Source organism: Manis javanica, chromosome 11 (genome assembly GCF_040802235.1).
Source record: "Manis javanica isolate MJ-LG chromosome 11, MJ_LKY, whole genome shotgun sequence".
NCBI lineage: Eukaryota > Metazoa > Chordata > Mammalia > Pholidota > Manidae > Manis > Manis javanica.
Window position 1 is genome coordinate 9,014,178 of NC_133166.1, and position 21,917 is coordinate 9,036,094.

At 40.1% G+C, this 21,917-nt stretch overlaps 1 protein-coding gene across 1 annotated transcript in view; it reads left to right on the forward strand.

Annotated features, from left to right (window-relative positions):
- Positions 1-15,892, forward strand: part of RAB38 (RAB38, member RAS oncogene family) — a 61,142-nt gene extending 45,250 nt beyond the window's left edge. The window contains exon 3 of the mRNA XM_073215909.1: positions 15,046-15,892. Within this exon, the coding sequence (XP_073072010.1) occupies positions 15,046-15,198 (153 nt within the window). The 3' untranslated portion in view covers positions 15,199-15,892. The remainder of the gene's footprint in view (positions 1-15,045) is intronic.
- Positions 15,893-21,917: the final 6,025 nt, after the last annotated feature.

The following is a 21,917-nucleotide window of genomic DNA, read 5'->3' on the forward strand; positions in this document are numbered from 1 at the left end:
TAATCAGTGGCCATGTACCTCAGGAGGTGAGAAACTTGGAGACAGCTTAGACTTCTGCCTGCCATACTGGTTTTAGGCAGGAACAAGCATTCCAGAAAGGCCGGGGGTAAGAGGCGTGTAATACCTGAGTCAGCCCACCTCACTTGCCTCTTTTTTAAAATTCAGGAAATAATAGTTTTACCATAAGTCCCACTCAATAGACTTGTGCTTATATTTCATTAGCTATAATCATTTAATTAGTCATAACCCTTAACACAGAGAAGCCAGGAAAATCAAGTTTTTACCTATAGGTAATCAGGATCCTGTCAGAAAGGATGAAGAGCTATTGCACATTGTTTAGCTAGTCAGCACATGAATGGTAATGCCAAAGTGGAAAAATCTTGTCTACTTGAGGAAAAGTGAAACTAAATAATGAAAGAAAAAAAATCACACATAAACTGCCACCCAGAATTAATCACTGTTAACATTATATTTCTTAATTAATCATATTATATGCAACTTTTAAATTTATGAGCATTTTCTATGGCAAACACTTTGTAAATATAATTTTTGGTAAGTGAATAATACTCCCTTATAAGGATGCACCATAATAGTCCCTATAATTCATCCTCCTTTTCTTATTGTACCTCTGGGTTGTTTTTCAGTTTTTCCTATTTTAAGTATGTTGAGTACCTTTATACACAATTTTTTTATATATTTAAGATTATTTTATTAGGCTTTATTTTTAGTATAATTACTGTATCAAAGGCAGTAGACATTTGTATAGTTCTTGTTACATATTTTCATATAGATGGAAAAAAATGAACTAATTTCTACTTGCCAACAGTGAATGGAAGCGTTCATATCTCTACAAGAGCACTCTCAAATCCAAAACTCAGCATCCTGTCAGTTCTGTTTCTGGCTAAGTATGTCTTTTATGACTTCATCCAAACTTCTGATAAAAATAAGGATTTCCCAACAGAAGTCAGGGCTCTGCACTACTGCCTTAGAAACTACCCTTCTTGTTTAATGTAATTGAATAATTACTAGTCCACCAGCACTATTTGAGCCAATGTAAGTGTCCGCATTTCACTTTGGAGCCACATTTCAGCCACTTTGTCCACAGAACCTGATGAGGGACATGATACTGAAGATAAGAAGAGAAAGGCAGTCCCCTCATTGCTCAATCTGCAGCCTTTATTACAGAAGAAAGTGAAGTTTGTTGTGTCTCTGTGTCATCTGCTAACCTCATACCATATTCTTCTGCATTAGTCTGTCCCTTCATGATAATGCTTTTGCTCTGAATTTCTTCCAGGCATGTCCTTAGACTTGGTTTGAGCCTCCAGACCCTCTTTGGATGAGTTCAGACTGCCCTTGAATCTGTTCTGAGGTCACTTTTCTCCTCCTTCTATCTTTTGTACATGTTATTTTTAAACCTGATCTTACCTAAGCTGTTTCTGTAATCAAACTGGTTTCTTTCAGATCTCTTTCCTCTTTCTTCTTCCCTGGGTTCCTTAAGATTGTATAGTTAGAATTTCTGTTTCTGGGCTTCCTGTCCTTCTTTTTCCCCAAACTCAATCTTCTGGATTGTTTTCTGTCATAGGTTTGCATGCATTCATATATATTTCTGTTTTCCAGTTCATGAAATATTTATAGACATGCTGTTTCCTTCCTGTTGTCTGGGCTTCAGTGGTAGAATAAATATATTAAAATCTACATCTATTCATGCTTCAAAATTACTCTTTCTTTCTTCTACACCTTTAAATGTGAATATTAGCATAGTATAGATATATATATACATTATGAATAAGTCAGAAAATAATCAGTTATAAAATAGAAGATTAAAATTATCTGTAATCAAACTACCAGTTGATTTCACTGTTAACATTTTAGTCTATTGCTTTCTAATCAAGAATATGTTCATATAAAAAAAGAACTCCTTCTTATCCCTTTTAAGCCATATTTATCCTTAAAATATCAACCCACAGAATTGCCTTATTAGCTTTAGACCTATAACTTCATATACATACTACCAGCAGAAGGAGGAAGAGAGAAAAAGGAAAATGTGCCCAGAGTCATTAAGAAAAGCTCAGTTGTCTTCTGCATATTTCACGATGCAATAAGGCATGTAATGTATCTTAAGTGGTTCTCAGGAATACTGTTAAGAATTTTAAAGTTTACATTTGAAGCAGAAGCATCCTTTATCTGGCAAAGTTATTGACCTTTTGAATCTAATTCAGTGAAATTCTATAAAAACAACCGGGAAATCAGAACTGAGGATAAGTCTTAAACTCCGAGAAGCCTCTTTTATTGCTTTTTTTTTCCTCTGAAAAATTTATTAAGCAACTACTTGATGCCTTCCTGAAGAGGTGCTTCTTTTAAGATCATTTATGTTTCTAGTCTACTTTCCTCTTCTTGCATGTCCAATACAAATGCCTGAATTGGCCACTCTGCATATGTTAAAGTTATCAGATTCCACTAGATATATATCTGATAATGCACAACTTTATGGAGAAATATTTTTGAATTGCTTTTAAAAATAATATATCACTTATGTCTGTCTGAAATGTAAATATATACATCTACATTAGTGTAGATGTTTGCAAGTGTCCCTAAAGTGATATAGTAAATACAACCGAAGGCTTCCTGATTTTGCAATGATTTCTCCGTGGCCACGTTGGTGCTTCTGTTCCCAGCCATCTCCTTTCAGCTGCCCCCAGGTTGTCCAAATGGAAGTTACGGTTTCTTATATACTCTTGTCTCTCAAGTCATAGTAATTGGCCAGTAGTGTTTACATGACCTAAGAGGGGCCTCTCCAGGTGGCATTCTCTCCTGGATTCACTGTTGCTTTAATCTTCAGTGTGAACACGATTGAAACCAAACACATCGAGTCCTTCCCTGGGATTTCTCCAACTCAGTTTGGGGGTAGGAGGCTTTTTCTCTTGGGTGGCAAAGCTATGAAAATACAAGCCCAGAGACTGCTGGCAGCGATCTCCTTTTATATGCAAAAAGCTGCTGAGCAGATAGAGGAAAATGAAGCTGACCTGATGGCGCTTTAGAGTCTAATTTTATTTCCTAAGGTTCTTGGAGTGGCGCCTGAGACTTTAGACAATTCCGACACTCCTGGGAGCTACCCTTCAGATGACCTGGGCAATTCAGTGGGTTTCTGATTTTTGCAACCAAACACTTCTGGCCACTCAAGGTGATAGAGTGCACTTGCTCTAGTAAATGATTGCTTAAAACAAAGTCTTGTTTTCAAACTCTCAATTTGAGAACTCTTTCCCATTAAGGGAGCATTATTCTTTGGACTCCCACGAGTTTAACTACATTAGCCAGGGTCTGGAAATAGTCTCAAGAGACACTTTTAATCCTGTTTAGGAAACACAGAGTTAAAAACTGTCTCCTTTCACAGCCAGTGAAACTGATGCCAGAGAGAAGGGCTGACCTGTGCAGTGACTAAGCTAGTTTGCAGTACAGCAGGGCTGGGACCCAGGTCTCTTAATTCTGTGTCTAAAGCCGTTCTGAGTTTAAAGGACATTCAGCATAACACACCTCAATGTAGACTAGCTCACAATATTTTCTTGTGGTTTTTAATTGGTATCAGTCCATTTTTCTTTCCCTTTCATTCATAAATTACTTGTTGAGAACATACGTGCCAGCAAGCCCTGTGGAGTCTGCAGATAACACTCCAAGTGCATAAAAGTGCCACTTCTGGTCTCAAGGAGTTTAATATCCAGCTAGAAGGTGAATTTCTAGAAGTCATTGGAATTGTGCCAGGTTAAAGCTCCTACAGGGGACTGCTAAGGAGGCGCCTAAGAGAGCCATCCAGCCTAACCTACCTCAGAGAGGGGGGACAGGGCATTGGTCAGAGGGGATAGCCAGGACCTCATCATAATCAATCAGGCCTGCCATTTCCAACTTTGTTATTAGCCTTATCCCACTCTACTCTGTTAAAGTCATATTAAAAAAACACACGTGGACTTCATTTGGGGCTGGGCTCAAAAAAATGGAGGGAGGTAAAAATGAGGGTAGCCCTACTTAAGGTATGGGTAAAAAACTGCTAGTACAAAATCAGTTAATAAATGTCTCTATCCACCCCCCAACCCCCCCATCCGCAGCCACTCCCACATGTGCCACCACCACTCCTGATCAGTAGTTGACAAATTGTGCAAAGAGGACGTGGTCTCTGTGAGGCAGAGCATGAGATAAGGACTCTGTGGTCAGATAAGTTCGTGAAGTACTGCACACTCATCCTCTGCTTGGAGGTGGAGGAAGGGGACCTGCTTGCTTTTCTCCAGTCCTCCCGCCCCAACCTGAACCTGCCTCTCCACGATTCTTTAGCCTCTGCCCCTAGCTCTGCTGTGTTGCTCTGGCTCCCCTTCCGTCCTCCCACCCAGGATGCTGAACCACTTTTCTGTTTAGTACAAGAAGTTCAAACTGGTCAGTACATAAGGGCTTGTCTGTCTGTGTCTTCCATCGCTTCAGGTCTCCTGGGGGCTTCCTTGCTGTACCCCAGTGTCTAGCATGGTGCCTGTGGACAGTAGGTGCTTGGAAGGTATTGGGTAAATCAATGAACGAGTCAATGGATAAATGCATGAACAAGTGGAAAAGGTCCTGAAAAGAGTAACAAGTTTAGGTTGCAACCTGAAAATAATTTTGGGGTGGTTTCTGAAGGAAGTGAAAAGGAAAACATATTCACAATAGAATTTACTTCACAAGTCAAATTGCCTATATGCTTATCTTACTTTCCAGTTACGATTTGACACCAGTCTTTTTTAAGTCAAAAAGAAGGCTGACTGAACCATTTTATAAAAATTAAACTGAACTATTAAGGGCTTTGCCATCAAGCAGACCCACATTGGAGTGCTAATTTTGCTCTTTTAAAAATCATTCTTTATGCCTTTTTTACCAAAAACTATTTCAGGTGACTTCTGCTATTTAAAAACTAGGTGAACTTAGGCAAAATTCTCTTTTCTTGGGCCTCACCTATAATAGAAAGATTATAGCACCCAACTAACAGAATTAGGAGGATTAGATATTTTATATTTGGGGCAAAAGTAGAGGCTGAGTAGCATATTTTAATGATTATGTATTGTATACCATTATTTTAATATCTCCTGTTAAGAATATTTTGAAACTGAATAAAGGGCCAATGTTAACTCAGTTTCTTTTCAGGCTTCTAGTTCATCTTTTCTTTATGTACAACACTTTTGTCCAGCCCCCAGCTAACTCTTTAGTAGAAAGTTTGAATCCCTTGCTTTTCCAGAGAGCATAAATGAGGCCCTTTCTACCACCATTGTCAGAATAATGTTAGCTTGGGTGAAAACATACAGGAACAATAACTATTGTGTAAAAGCAGATGTGCTGATAAAACTAAATAAAAACCATCTTCCAAGCATCTTTATTATATTTCGATATCATGATACTAGCTGACCAGTAGAGCTTTGGCCTCAACCCTAGAACCTAAGTCGACTCCTCCCTGCCAAGTCCCTGACATGTAACTCTTAAATTCCACAGTCAGACAATAAGTCAGTCTTAGCCTAGGCAACCTCCCGGAGGCAGCAGTTAGCATATGCTATATAATTTTCTTCTTGCTTATGTGGAATAACACTATCTTTTTCTTCACTCTACAAACTTAAAAGCAAAGTAAGAGGAGAAGTTCCTGTCATGTAATAGTGAAACATCATGTAACTAAATGAAAGAGCTGCTAATTCAGCAAACTCACAGAGCCCGTTCAGAGGACCAGGCGTATTCACTGGGGTTTACACTCTTTGCTTTAATATGCTATGCAGCCAGCCAGTACGTGATCACCTCATTAATCCAGGCCTCTTCCACCTCTGCTTAGAGACATTGATGGGCATGTGCTCCTTCCCACAATCACTCTGACACTTCGCACTAAGCCCAGGTCGTGCAGTCTCTTCTCTGCTCACGTGCCTCCATTTTCTCCCCATTGTAATTGTCTTCTATATTCCTGCCAGATGGCCTCCGGACTTCTCTAACTAAAGCGTAGTTATAGTCATACCTCATCGCCAATTCCAGCTTAAAAAAAAACCTTTGTTGGCTCACATTGCCTCCTCAGAACCAATCCAGACCACCGAAGGCCAACCAGTATGGCCACTACATAACTGTCTCCTCTTCCGGCTCCCCTCGCTTAGCAGGGTTCCAGCTGAAGCAGACAACAGGCCATTTCTTTAGTGTGCTTTGCTGGGTTACTCTTATTCCATCTCTATCTGTAGGTCGTCTGCCCGTCCAGAGCAAACAAATCTCATTTGGAAGGATTTAGCTGCTGACATCTGAGTGATTCAAAAGGATTTCATTCTATTCTCCTTCAGACTTTTAGAGAAAGTTCAGGTACATTGCCCAGTTTCAGAATCTTCTGGGCATCTTGAATTTTTATTTTTTAGGTGTGTGTTTATTGTGTTTATTGCAGAGGAAAGGTACAGTAGGAGGACTCAGAACTAGCTTAGCTCTGCCAGTTGCTAGCTGTGTAACCTCAGGGAAATTACTGTAACTTCTCTCCAAGCCTCGGTTTCTTTACCTATAATCTGCAGTAAAAATGATGCCGACTTCACAAGGTTGTTGAGGATGTTCAGTGTAAAAAGGGATGAGATATGTCAAAGAACTCAGCAACAGTGACAGCATGCGATAGCCCCCGAAAAGAAAACACTTGAGAAACAATACAATACTGCATGAATATTGTTACTTAATTGAAAGTGAGAATGTTCGGAGAGGCAAACATACTTCTTTGTTATGGTATGTCATAGTGGGTTCTGGAGTTTGATAAGATGATGCAGGAAAAAAAGGCATCTTACAGCTAAATAATTTTACAAAATGTTAAGTTAAAAATAATTTTAAAATGTTTCTTTTTCACAGAATTCTTCAGAGTCCTAGGAGTCACAGAATGTGGCATGTGGTTGAAAAGCCTGGAAGGGAGAAGAATATAAACTATTCATATTTTTTTTGTCTTGGCCAAGAGGATACAGGAGCCAAAACCAGCAGCACTTAGGAGGTTAAATACAATGTAGTGGTCATGTTGGCATGTTGGCTGTAGAGCGCGTGTGTGTGTATAGAGGCATACTTGTCCCGGCTGTGAGGAGTCAGGGTTAGTCACTGAAGAATGACCTAGAGAGAGAAGATGAAGTGAAGCAGACACTAGAAGAGGGACTGTAGTTACCTGAGGGCCTCCGTGTAGGTGCTTCATCTGTGTGTATCGCTTCATTCCAAAATTCTAATGAGAACCTATGAAGTGTAGTTATCATTAGCCTCATTTTACAGATGGTGCAGGGGAGGCTCAGGATTTGGACTTGCTCTTGGTCTCACAGTAAGTGTCCAAACCATGTTTTAAAGTTAGACTCTAGAGCTCATTCTCTTTCCCTTACACCTGCTGCTTCTTGGGACAACAGTGTTCCTCCAGTCCTGATTCTCAGATGTGGCACACAGAGGTGTCAGAATGAAAGCATTTGGTCACAAGAGAAATGAGTTATAAAACAGATATTTCTGCTCATAGTTATCACTCAATAAATATGACTTTAACTTGAATAGAATAAGTCTGTGGTTAAGTAGACTATGTGTCTCAGTTTCCTGATCTGTAAAATAGGTTAGTTATATATCCACTCCCAGGATGTACTAAAGGTTAAAAATGAGATTATATATGAAGTGTGCATGGCATACATAGTATCTGAGTAAGTGTTCAAGAAATGTTAGCAATTATCATTATTAATATCTTGTGTCTAGTGAGCCATTTATCTTCCCAAACTAATGAATGAGAAAGTGGCTTAGCAGGACGCTGCTATGTCTTCATGAGTGGAGTTTATTAGATCTGCTAAGTGACAGTTTTTCTAGAAACAAAGAGGTGTGCAAGCAGCAAAAGTTTATGTTTATTCTTCTCTTTTCAAGACCGATCAGTGGGTGCTCTAGCACAATTTCAGTATAAGAGTCTCAGTGAGGGAAATTAAAGAACATTATATTGAAAACCAAATAATAGAGGTAAAAATCTAGGAATGTTCTGATTCTTTAAAGTCATTGGTGGTAAGTCATGCATTACTTACTGGATTTGGCAATGTACCTCAGGAATGGTAAACTCTAAAAAAAAAAAGATCCCAGGCACCGTATCTGCCTAGCGTTAGTGTGGTGGGAGCTGGTGTGGGAGAAGAGGCAGAGATGGTGAACTCAAATCCCCTCAGGAATTTAACACAAATGAGTAAGGTAGGTGGCAAACTAGAGAGTGCCTGTGTGCCACATAGAAGCCCTTAAAACAAAAAAATAACTCTGGTCCAAACAGAACATGTTGTGGACCACTCAGGCATAATTTTTGAGGTTTAGAAAGAAAACATTGGCCATCAAGTTAGGAGACTTGAGTCTTCATTCCTTCAGCAAACTCCTTTTGATAGAGAGGAGTATGGCACAGTAGGTTAAGAGTAGGGGCTCTGGGCTTGAGTCTTGTTTTGCTGCCTAACAGCACTGAACTTCCAGGAAGCGTAGCAGTAGTGGCTGCCAGAACCAGGGGCTGAAGCTTTGACTTGTTGGCTGTGTGACCCTGAGAAGATGTTTCGACCTCTCTACACCTCAGTTTCCTCACCTGAGTTTTTGTGAAGATTAACTTAGTTAATACACATAAACTACTTAAACTGTGTCTGGCATATAATAAGTCGTCAACAGGTATCAGCTGTTAATATTTTGGTAATATTGTTTAGAGAACTCTTATGCACTCAGACAGTGCTGGGAGCCAGGAACACAGATATGCTATGGTACAATCCCCATCTTCAAGGACACAGACAACAGATAGTTCTGAGGTGGCGGTAAGTTCCAGGTCAGTAGGAAATGCTGGGGAGCACTCAAGAGACATTTCATAGTGCTGAGAAAAGGCTGCTCAGAAGAGATAATATTTCTAAAAACAAAGCAGTGTGCAAACCTCAAGGTAGCCTGTGTGATGCCAGGCAAGTCACTTTGCTTCTCGGTTACCTTAATTTCCTGTGTCAAAGAAAGCAGGTTGAACCAGTGATACCTCATTTTTCTCCTTCTTTAATATTGGGTGGTCCTCTGTACACTTGGTGATCTTTTGTGGTGAAGTGTGGTTCCAGAAACTGCTAGAGTGATGGAAGGGGGATAAAGGAAGAAAGCTGTAAAGTCTGAGGCCCTGGCATTGTAGACAAGAGGGGAAAAGGGGGATTTGAATTGGACTTTGATATCTGGAGCATAAAGGATGGGAGCTGAGGTGGGGCTATGGTGGGGTGGGGAGGTATTGTCAGAGGGACACAACCTTGGGAGATGAGTTTATCTGTGAGCTTTCTTGTTCTTCCCCCGTATCTCCATGCTGGCAATGTTACTCTGTCCTGTGTGAAGTCAGTGACAATATGGCTTCATCAGTCCTTCCCAGTGCTCATTAGACACACTAAAATTTCATAACTTTCAGACAATAGGGCATCATTTGGACCTGGTTTGTCTGAATTACATCTTCCACTTATACCTTCTTTCATGGGGAAAGTGTGCAAGGTACAAAACCATGGGCTTTAGATTCAGGCAGACCTTTGCTTGGGCACTAACAAAGTGTCAGCCATAGACTCTAAGAAGGCAGTAAGGAGAAGGGAAAAAGAAAATAGAGAAGCTTTGAGAAATGTTGGAACTGGATCCTGCCCCTTACTCTCCCTGAGCCTTGCGTATGTCATTTAGGCCCTAGAAACCTCACTTTCCTCCTCTGCCCAGAAATGGCAATACCTCCCACTTCAGCTTTATCATGAAAATCAAATGAGATGCCAACTTCTGAGAACAATGTCTGAGATACAGGGCTGCAGGAGCCTGAATGGGAGCTCATGATTGCAGGGAGAGGAAGCAGTTACCCAAAGGAGAAGGGGAGTGGTACCAGGGATGAGGAAGGACAGAGTGCTAAGCAGACAAAATACAAGTGCACTCATCCCACATTAGATATGAACTCAAGTAAGTGAAAGCTAGCCAGATGTTTGGCATTTATGTGCTCAATAAACAAGTGCTGATTCTTAGAGCAAGGATTTAAAAACCCCTGTCTGTGTCAGACTTCCTACAGTGGTGTTATTATCCAGCAGGCCATCTGCTCTAATTAAAATTTCACAGGGCTAAGGAATTTAGTGCCCTAACCTCAGTGCTTCTGGTACATTTGGTGTTTTGTTTAAGGTTGATGTTTTTGGAAAGATTAGAGGAGGATGAATTCTTTGCTGGCTTCTAGCCAGGCAGATGTGAAGGTTTTCTGCTAGAATATGTTTGCTCTCTGGCATTGGGAGGGGGTCAGAGATGAAATAATTTGCCAGCAGACAGATGTTCTGAAGAGCTAATTAAAAAATGACAAATACCCAAGACCTCAGACTGTTAGATTTATATGCCTTCCTCTACAGGAAGATCAAAATCACTGCAGCTTAAAATCACTGTATTAAATATTTCTGGAAAGTTCACTACTGAAATAAAAAGGAAAGCCTTTAAAGACATTCTTAATTATACAAGTGGGTCTCAAACCTGATGCACATTGTAAAAAAGTGGAGAATCTTTTAAAACATACCCATGCTGGGCCCCATCCCAGACCAAGTATATCCATGCCAGGGAAGAGGGCCGTAGAATTAGATCTTTTTTAACACTTCAAATGATTTGACTACACAGCTAGGATTGAGAACTACTGGTTTAGAAGCAAAAGTACTTTAATATCTGTTTCAATCCCAGAAGACACTGTAACATAATATATGGGAGCAGAATAGGAAGTGGAGTTAGGCCAGTCCTGGTGGGAAAGACTGACTGACCAAGATCGTGTTCTGCTCTGGATAGGTTACCTAACCTTGTTAAAGGTTAGAGTTTCCTTACCTGTAAATTTATGGGTAACAGCTCTTTAAGAGATTTTCTGAGGTTTGAATGTGAACATTATTCCATAAGTAAAGCACCTGCTCTATGTCCAGTATGGAGTAGACACAGCATTTGTTTTTACTAAAATGCTTTGTTAGCAATATAAGCCTTTTTCTCAGGCATGACTATTGATAGAAATGGAAAGATTCTGAGCAGAGGAACAAGCACTTATCAACCCAAAGCAGTCAGCACAATAGACCTTCCTGTCACGTAACAAATAGGTAGCCCTTGTCAACCTCAGTTTGCCGAACTGCACAATGAAGGAATAGGATACACACATTTTTGTATTCTTCTAATGATTAACTGAGGAAAATATATCAATAACATTCATTGAATGTGTACTCTATGCTCTTGTCCAAATATTTGTCTAAGTATTTCACATGGTCTATGTATCAACGTATATTAACTTACAATCAGCTGTAAAGTAGATCTCTTGGTTCCCTTTTTACAGATGAGGGAGCTGAGGCACAGAGCAGTTAAAGTAATTCTTCCAAGGTAACACTACCAGACAGTGAGGGAGCTGGCACAGGAGGTTGACTTTAAGCCTGTGCTCTGAACACTGTCTATCAAGACTTTTTATAGCATGCATGTGGTAAATAATGGTGTTTGCTCCTCTTCCTGGCTTCCTCTTAAAATTCCTAGTCTGAACTATATGCCATGGCAGCCAGCAGTGTTACACGTAATACGTATTTGCCAAAAATTTACTGCTAGGTTAATTGATAAAACAGAAGGCTAAGGATCTGAATAGTTCTGTCTGGCAATGAGTTTGCATCATATTATGTTTATTGACACTTCACCTACAGAAAAACCTCAATAATTCTACTTCCCACGTTGACATCTAGGCTCTGCAGTGATCTGGTACAAGGTGCCCTCTCCAGCCTTACTATGCCTTGGCTGTTTACACAAACCTGCTAGTGTGTAAGCTCAGTCAAGGCCTGGGCTTACTTTCTTGTCTTTATCTTTGTATGTCTAGGTCTTAATGTGAATCTAATCCGTATCAATTGAATGAATGAATATGGCTCAGTGATCATGAACTGCCACTTTCTTCCTACGTGCAGTCTTAAAGCAGGCACTGACTCCTTGGCTCTGACGGTTTTGTCCATCTAGAGCCCCATCCTCCACGCTCCCGTGTCCTAGTCCCGACACCAACCGGCCTTTACTCGCTGTGTTAAACTTCACAGTTTCACCAGCACTATCTTATCTTTTACTTAAGTGATCTTGCTAGGCTGCCACTAGTTTTTCCTTGTTTTTCTCATAATGATGATGGATTTTCATTAATCTGTCCACCCTAGCATTTTACTCACCTCATTAGCAGATTTTGCCAATTTGCACATTATTGAGAGAAAACCCTATTTCACTAGCATGTTAATATATGAGTGGAGGCTTAAAAAATACTACTGGCAAATCTAAGTTACATTGTATGTAAAGGAGGGCCCTTTTTAATGCTTGAAATTTGTTTTTCCTCTCATGTAAATATGGTTTTCTTCTAATGCATGAAAGAGAAAAGAACTGAGATTTATTTAGCACCTGTTGGGCCTAACACTATAGTAAGAACTTTTTTTTTTAATTAGTCTAACTTCATTTTATTGAGCTCTTTCCCTGGAATGTATCTATTTTATATATATATATATTTTTTTTAGAGGGCATCTCTCATATTTATCGATCAAATGGTTGTTAACAACAATAAAATTCTGTATAGGAGACTCAATGCACAATCATTAATCAACCCCAAGCCTAATTCTCAGCAGTCTCCAATCTTCTGAAGCATAACGAACAAGTTCTTACATGGTGAACAAATTCTATAGTAAGAACTTTTGTCTGTGATTGTAACTTGATCTTTAAAACAATCTTGAAGAGGAAAACGGCTTAGTAAGAGCCAATCTTTGATGTCAGAAAGACCTGGGTGTGAATTCGGGCCCTCCAACCCATCCACTGTGTGATCTTGGGGAAGTCACATAATATTTCTAAACTAAATTTTTCTTACCTGTACACAGATATGATAATACCCTATATTTGATATCTGGGTTGGGATTTCGTTACCTCCTTTCCAACACACAAGCCAAATGAGAACCAATGTATTGCTTTATTAATGGTTGGGAAAACCGCTTAAAACCACCCAGATTGAGGGCTTGTTTAGTGAGATGTGCTGGCCCATGAGGTTGAGGCCTGGGGCTAGGTGGGGTGACTCCTCCCCACTTCCCTTGAATCAGAGACTGTGGAAGACCTGGACCAGGCTTCTAATCAGCCACATAAACAAGTGACTAGAATCAAGAGCAAACATGGATCCGGGTCAGTTTTTCAGAGCTAGGCCCTGCCAAGGTCAAATTACTGCCTGGGAGCCCATAGCTCAGGCATGGCACCAGGAAGAGGAGGGGTGGCAGGAGGAGAGCCAGGCCTGGGCTGTGACCTGAAGGTGCAGAAACCCACCCAGCAGGGAAGAGGGCAGCAGCAAGCTGGTCTCTGGGGACGAGCCTCCCCAGCGGGAGCAGTCTCAGTGCTGCAGGTAGAAAGGCCACCCTCACCCTCAGCCCAGCAGCAACAAAATGAACAGGAACAAAAAATGAATCCTTACCTTATAAGGCTTTAAATGGAATTCAAGGAGATTATGTATATAAGGTGCCCAGCACATACACCTTGTGAAAGCACCACTGACCACTCTACTCGGTATCACTAGGTAAGGCTCATCATCCAGACCACTGCATGGGTGAGGGAAGGGAGGCTCACAGACGGGAGCTCTGCTCTGGTATAACCACCGATACCACCACCAACAATATCACAAACAAGCAAAAAAACACCCAGAACTTCAGCTTGTTTTAGATTTAGAAAACTCCCAGAAGCATTTTTATTAAGGCTCTGTTAATGGGAGAAAATAATCAGGCTGTTGTCTGGAGCTCAAAAAGTTTCCCTAAGCCTTCATAGCAGGTGAACTCTGACTTGGGTTTGAAGGTTGAAGTGCATGCTAATGAATATTTATACCTAATGTCATTAGCCATGCATACCATTTAGAAACCATCAGTACCTCTTATGTTTTTTCCCCGTGATAAGACTTCATGCAATGATCTAAAAATATATCAACAACTTTGACATACATCCAAAACATTGGAAAAAGTAATTACACTTCAGATGGGAAACAAGGTCTTGTAGTAAACCAGTTTGACAAAAAAGTCTTATTTCTTTATACTGAATGTGAGGAAACATATCAGAGAAGTTCTATAAATTGTGATGAAAACAGTCATATTTGACTTGACTGGAGATCAAAGTTTTTGTTCAGTACACTGGCAGTAAATATCCTGTATGTCTCAGTTTCCTGACTAGCAGGGAAAGGCAAACTGATCTACAGAAACTGGATTAACAATACATTTTAGATTCAAATGTCTTTCTCATATTTTTCCCAAATGGAAGTTTATTTCATTCTTGAAAGTAGATTCCTATTTCTCATTTGATATATTTCTTTGGAGAGTGGTATCCACCTGGACTGTCTTGGTAATATCAGAGTAATAAACATCCCCAAATGTCAGTGGCTTAAAGCAGGAAGGGCAACAAATCTCGCTGAACGCTGCACGCAGTATCGTGGGATACTGGACTCTTCCTGAGCTCCATTCGTAGACAGAGGCCAAGAGAATTGTGCTGGCTCTTATTGTTTATGTATGCAAGTGAGACACATCATTTCATTGTTTAGTGAAAGTCGCATATCCATGCCTAACTTCAAAGAGCTCAGAGTAGTACGTTCCTGCCATTTGTCCAGAAGGCAGAGTACCAGAAATACTTGTGTAACCACGAATGACCTCTATAAGAGGTGTCATATTATCCCTATTTCATAGCAAGGGAACAGAAGTACTATGTGGTAGAGGGCAATTATGAACCTAAGTTAGGCTGACAACATATGCGTCTTGTACAATAGTATGCTATAGTGTATGAGTATGTAAAAAGAAGAAAGTTGCCCTCTACCTTAAAATCAGCCTACTAAGTGAGCCTGCCAAATGCTGTTCTTCCTAAGTGACAAAATGTATATTTTTGCCTTTGTAAAGGATTAAGAAGTTTTTGAAGGAATGAATGAGAGTGAGGAAATAGAGGATGCATGGATAGGGTATAGGAAGAGACATCTTAAATGACTTGCCAAAAACACTGCCCTTTTGTCATATAGAAGTCTCTGCTCCAGCATTATTTTAGAACATTGAATAAGAAAAGCTTTTTTTTCCCCCTTAGGAAAATATCAACATTGATGAAGCCTCCAGGTGCCTGGTGAAACACATCCTAGCAAATGAGTGTGACCTAATGGAGTCCATTGAGCCGGACATCGTGAAGCCCCATCTCACGTCGCCCAAGGCCATCAGCTGCTCGGGCTGTGCCAAATCCTAGTAGGCGCCTTTGCTGGCTTAAGGTGGAAATAATCCAATCATCTCATGAATTCTCACCATTCTGGGGAAATGTCAGGATGGGGGACACACGTGGCAAGCCCATATCGTTCCTGTAAGAGAAATAGCAAAATGTCCTTTTTATGTTTTTCCCAGCATCAGCACAGTGTTTACAAGCCTCTTTAATATTTAGTCTGTGACAAAATTCTGCCTTGTAGCTGCCCACAAGTCCACAGGGTCAGAGTTGGGCCTGTCATTCGCTTCCCTGAATCAGCGAAGGCTTCAGGTCTTCAAGAGAAATGGGAGAAGCACAGACTAGCTGTCGCGTTAAGCATCGGCTTTTGCTTTCCTCCCGATGTCTTTGTCCAGATTTCAATACATTCTCTGCCGGGCTGACAGCCTTATTAAGCAGAAACTGTTTTCTCCCGAGATGACCTCCATTCTCAACAGACCTAAGAGGTGTCTCTGATTTAGCTCTTCAGAGTCATGTACACAAGCTCCCTGTGCTTTTGTTGCTTTTATTGTCACCTGCCATGCCCTGAAGGTTGATTTAACTGAAAACTGTATGAAAAGACCTACCCCCTGTATGTGCCTTTCTGTTAACTTCCTCTAACTCAAGCTGCGGGGCTTTTCAGTACATGTAATATATATTATATATATTTTCACAAGTGAAAAATAAAACATTAGACTATGCTGTTTTCCTATTTCTGAAAGTGCTTTAAGTTTCTTAGCATTGTGAACTTTTTCCCTTTTTAACTATGTCTCCGTGGTTCTGAAGACCCATTTCTAAAATTGTACTTCAAAAAAGAGACAGAAAATGTGCACTTAAAGTAACTACTAGACATTATTAAAACTGAGATGAGTCTGTTTCACTTGGATCTTCTGTTCATGTTAGCATTTAGGCCAAGAAAGAAGCAATGTGTATACATTTTTTTGTTGTTGTTTAAGCAGAACAATATATCCTCATGTATTCTGATCGAGAAAAGTGCCAGATCAACTGGATCACCATCTTACACCATACACAAAAGTTAACTCTAAGTGGACTAAAGACCTCAATATGAAACCTGAGGCCATAAAACTCCTAGAAGAAAACATAGGCAGTGATCTCCTGGACATCAACATTAATAATTTTTTTCCTGGATATGTCTCCCTAGGCAAGGAAACAAAAGCAAAAATAAACAAGTGGAACTACATCAAACCTAAAAGCTTGTGCACAACAAAAGAAACCATCAACAAAACAAAAAGGCAACCTATATTGTGGGAAAATATATTTGCAAATGATATATCCAATATGGGGCTAATATCCAAAATATATGAAGAACTCATACAACTCAACACCAAAAGAAACAAATAATTAAAAAATTTGCAAAGGACCTGAATAGACATTTTTCCAAAGAAGACATACAGATGGCCAACAGACACATGAAAAGATGCTCAACATCACGAATCATCAAGGAAATGCAAATCAAAACCACAATGAGATATCACCTCACACCAGTTAAAATAGCTAGTATCAAAAAGACAAGAAATAACAAGTGTTGATGAGGATGTGGAGAAAAGGGAACCCTTGTGCACTCTTGGTGGGAATATAAACTGATACAGCCAGTATGGAGGTTTCTCAAAAAACTAAAAAATACCATATGACCCAGCAATTCCACTTTTGGAAATTAAACCAAAGAAAACAAAATCACTAATTCAAAAAGATATATGCACCCCTATGTTTATTGCAGCATTACTTATAATAGCCAAGATATGAAAGCAACCTAAATGTCCATCAATAAATGAATGGATGAAGATGTGTTACCTTTTTACATACTATGAAATATCACTTGGCCATAAAAAAGAATGAAGTCTTGCCATTTGCAGCAACAGGGATGGACATAGTATTATACTAAGTGAAATAAGTCACACAGAGAAAGAAAACTACCACATGGTTTCACTAGAATCATCTAAAAAAAACCCAATAAAACAAAAATAGACTCATAAACACAGACAAATGTTACCATAGCGAAGGGTGGTAGCGGGATGGGTGAAAAAGGTGAGGGAGATAAAGTACAAACTTCAAATTATAAAATATATTAATCACAGAAATAGAAATAGAGCATAGAGAATATAGCTAATATTATAATATCTTGTTATAGTGACTGAGGGTAACTACACTTACTGTGGTGAGCCTTTAGTAATGTATGTAATTGTTGAATCATACTGTTGTATATCTGAAGCCAATATATTGTGTATCAACTATATTCCAATTAAAAAAGAAGAAAAGTGCCAGACCAATCACATTCAGAGAAACAAAATATGCATGTTGATAATTTGCTTTCCACAATGGCTTTGGTGCTGATATGCTCCAGGCAGCTATTACCTTTTAATGGCATTATTTTCCATTGATACTCGTAATACAGTCACAGGACCTTTATCTTTTGTAACATGTTTTTGGGTGTTCTACCCATATTATCTTGACATTCACTGTTTCCATAGGCACCAATCACACAGCTTATAAGTGTTTGCGACCCTTTCCCTGAAGACATTCTCTGACCTCTGGAGCCCTTGACCCATGAGGTAGGCAGGCCATCAGTGCCCGTGAGTTACAGTCTCCAGGAGCAGCCCTCAACCAATGATAGCAGGAATTGGGAATAAACACTCTAGGTTCTTTGTCCCTCAGAAAGGACAATTCTGAGGAATACTCTATGTAGTCTCTCAGGAGTCCCCTGTGAGATTAAGCCCCTGCATTTTACAGAGGAAACCTCCCCATCTGACTCATCATTTACTGGCTTCCTTTTCTTCTTTCCTTATATCCCCATTCCCTTATTGGTGCTTCCTGGGTTCACCTTTCAAGTAAACTACTTTCACTCAGATCCTTGTTTCAGGGTCCTTTGGGGGCACCCAAACCCAGGCTAAGATAACTGGCACAGAGGTGGCCTAACAAGCAGATCTTCAAGACCAGATGCTTGAATCAAATCATTCATCACCCAGGTGGTAGCAAGGCCCCCTTTGCTGACAGGTAATGTGGTGGAGCTAATCCCTGGCAAGCTGTGGCACCATCATTACTAAGACTCTCGTTAGGTGCACTGAGATAGAATACAAATGGAAGGTGAATTCCATTGCTCTTATGCTTGAAGGATATGAGAGTATGGAGTTAGGAACTCTGTAAGAGAAAAATTACAGACTTGGGTCAGCCAAACTCAACTCCGGATGTGATGGGAGAGTCTGAAGGCCTCCAAGCAGCATTCAAAGTGACCCTCATTTCCTTGAGCTACAGGCTAGACTCTGCTGACAATCAGGCCTAGGATCTGAGTTTAGGAGAAGCAGAGGTGTGAAGGAGGCTGAATTCACAGAGCTAGCAAGTCTCCTCCACTAGAAAAGGATCCTCATAAGGAAGGAATTGGACATTGAAACTTAGGAGATATTTCAGTAGATGCGCTTAAGAATCTTGAACCTAGGATTCTTGAAACTCTGCTCCAGAAATAAAGACCCTACTCTTTTCAGTGAGAGAGTAGCCAATTCTCATGTAAAAGCCCCACCTCAGTAGGATGTTTCCTAAGGTGATGCTTTCCCTTCTCAAGTTTGGCTCCCATCTCCCCTGATTGCTTCTGGAAAATAACTAGCATCAAGTCTCAGTATGACCTGAATGGAAAAGTATGATCTATTTGGCAGGATGAAATGAATTATTAATCACATGAACCACAAAGCTTGGCCAATAAATACTAATAGGAATCCAGAGAACATTCTGAGGAATTGGTCTTGGGGTGCTAGGTTAGAATGGACAGAATTTATGACCAGGCAACAGATAATCTATTTCTAAGAGTGCTCTTTCATGAGTTAATTTTTAACATGCTGGCAAGTACACCTGGCGTTGATCCCAGTGTCCTACAGAATAGCTCTTTGAAGCTTGGAAACAATATTGGCCTAAAATAAATGCTGTGGAGATGCCAGAACTACCTTGGCAAAGTATTGGAGAAAAGCTCCAAGGTCTCAGAGAGGTGGGCATGCTGTAATGTATTTGCTTTGTAATGTCAGAGAAAAGAACCAGCCACTGTGTTCCCCAGGAGAGCCCAGAAGATACTGCCTTCACTGAAGTAATAAGGAGTGTCCCCAAAAGAGGGATACCCCCAATGGCGAGACGCTCAGTGATGGCTGTTCTCTGCATAACAGGTTTATAGGTTTAAGATTGTAAGTATGTTGCTGTGTTTGGCTGGGAATGATGCCCTCCCTGGTTAAGGTTCAAGATGTGGTGCTACTGGTAAGAGAGGGCAGTATTTAGTGCCGTGTTCTGGATAGCTGGCACCAAAAGGTGGAAGTAGAAGTGAAACCTGCCACTGATCACTTTAAACAGTCCACTTAAGAAAGTGAGTTCCCCCTTTTAACAACTTCAGGTTCTGCAGAGTTAGAAGTCTTGATATTTCTACCAGGGGACACAATAAGGGTTCCACTAAATCTACTGTTTCAGCTGCTACCTGATTACTTTTGGCTCCTCATGCCCACAGGCCAGCAGTTAGAAAAGGTAGCTAGTGTACAGGCAGGGGTAATTCATCCTGGTTATTCAAAGGACATAGGGTTGCTGTTAAATAGGAGAGCAGGGAGGGGTATGTCTGGAAATCATGGGACTCGCTGGGGTGCCTCTTGATGCTTCCATGCCTGTTGAGAATGAAAAGGGCATTTGCTGCAATGTCTTGATGAGGACAAGTAACCAGGGACTCTTACTCTCAGGAATAAACTGAGGTATGCACCGCACAGTGAACCTAGACTAGGAGCAGGTTGGTCAAGGGAATGGAAATGGTAAAGAAGGGAAATGATGAATTTTATTTATGGTCTCAAGATTAACTTTCAACAGTAGAGACTACAGCATACCCCACCAACCCTTCTGTTGTAAGTTCTTTTTTTAACTTTTGGAATTATGACCAGTGGCTTCCTTTAAAGAGCAGTGAAAGGACTGAATAGCTTACCATGCAGCATGAATGAATCTGAGTAGTGCAAGGTGTGGACTGTAGTAGACAAGTAGAGGAAATGTCCACATCCCCTCAGCACATGGCCAGCCTCCTATTGCAATCCCCTGCAACTCTGCAGAAAAATGTTCTCTGGGCTGCGTGGAGCTTATTTGTCTTGCATGATGGACAGGCCAGACTGCTGCAAGGTTAACACTTCTGGGATCAACTTCGTCTGAGACTGACATAAATTGGTAGCTAAAAAGTTCAGCTTCCTCACCCCTCAGGTGGGATAAACCTGAGGCTTGCTCTCTCAGAAGTGCCCAGTGGGCTCACACCATGGTCACCTGCTTGTCAGTGCAACCTTTTTGGCTTCCACCCTTCCCCTGTCTCACTTCTCTGCTCCTCTACCAGGGCTTCCAGGGTTCATCTCTCAGTTGCAAGATTTTCATTTTTGATTGAGTTTCAACTGAGTTAAAACACCAAAGCATCCAGGCGTTAACTTTCACTACTGTGGAATCTCTAATTCACTTTTACTTTCTAAATACCCACTGAAATGTGGTGTCTAGGATATGCATGATCAGATAAGAACTAAGTGTCTTCTAACCCTGGTCCACCACCGAAAATGGTTATTTATACAGTCTTTAAAATGAATATTCATTGATTCCTCGATTCCTTCACTCCTCTCTCAGCAAATATTTATTGAATGATTACTTAGTTCCCAGCATGTGGCTTCAGAGTCCCAGACTTTAAGGTGTTAAAATCAGGTAGAAGACTCAAACATAAAAGCAATTCACTGTGTATCAGGAGAGAAATCAAATGTCCAAACCCAGAAGTCTCTTCTGAAAACAAAATTTATTTTTAAGTATAGAGACTGCAGCTTTAGTTGTTTTTAAGCAAATAGAATATATGTTCTGGTCATGCTCCTCTAGAACCAACATATTAGACTATTTTGTAATTACTTCTATCTGCTATTTGCAACTGCTGCACTATAGTGATATGTCAGCTGTTACAGAACACAGCTGATAGGACAGTCATTGATATGTAACAATACCTTTATTATGTCATTATGTCATTTAATCTCCACAACAACCTTACATGGAGGTACTCATCTCCTCATTTCATATGTGAAGAAATTGAAATGAAGAGATATTGAGCAAATTGCCAGAGCTCACACAGCTACCAAGTGGCAAAGCAAGGATTTCAACCCAAACTTAATTCTAAAGTCCATACTCCTAGCGGTTTTGCTAAACTATCTCCTTTTAGATTTCTGGAGAGGGCAATATTCTGAATGCAGAGCACAGTATTCAGCCTAGGAAATGATAATTGAGTTTACCATATGCCACACACTGCTAAGAAGTTCTGTTAACTTCTATAAGGCGTGGTATTGTTATAATACATGTAAAACAGCTTAGTGCCTAAAATATGGCAAGTTATTGATAAATGTGGTTATTATGATACCAGCCTGTTCACTCAGTTATTAAATTGAAGTTGTGTACACAGAGAAGACAAGTAGTGATTCTATAGCATCTTCCTGTGCTGATGGACAGTGACTGTAATGGGATATGTGGTGGGGACTTGATAATAGGGGGAGTCTAGTAACCATAATATTGCTCTTGTAATTGTACATTAATAATAGTAAAATAAAAAAAGATTGTATATCAACAATACTTCAATTAAAAAGAGACATTGATTTCCATAAGTTAATGAATAACATTATTCAAATAAAAATACCAACAAGTTTGTTCCTAAAAAAAAAAAATTGAAGTTGTGCAAACAAAGCTATTAGATAAACACA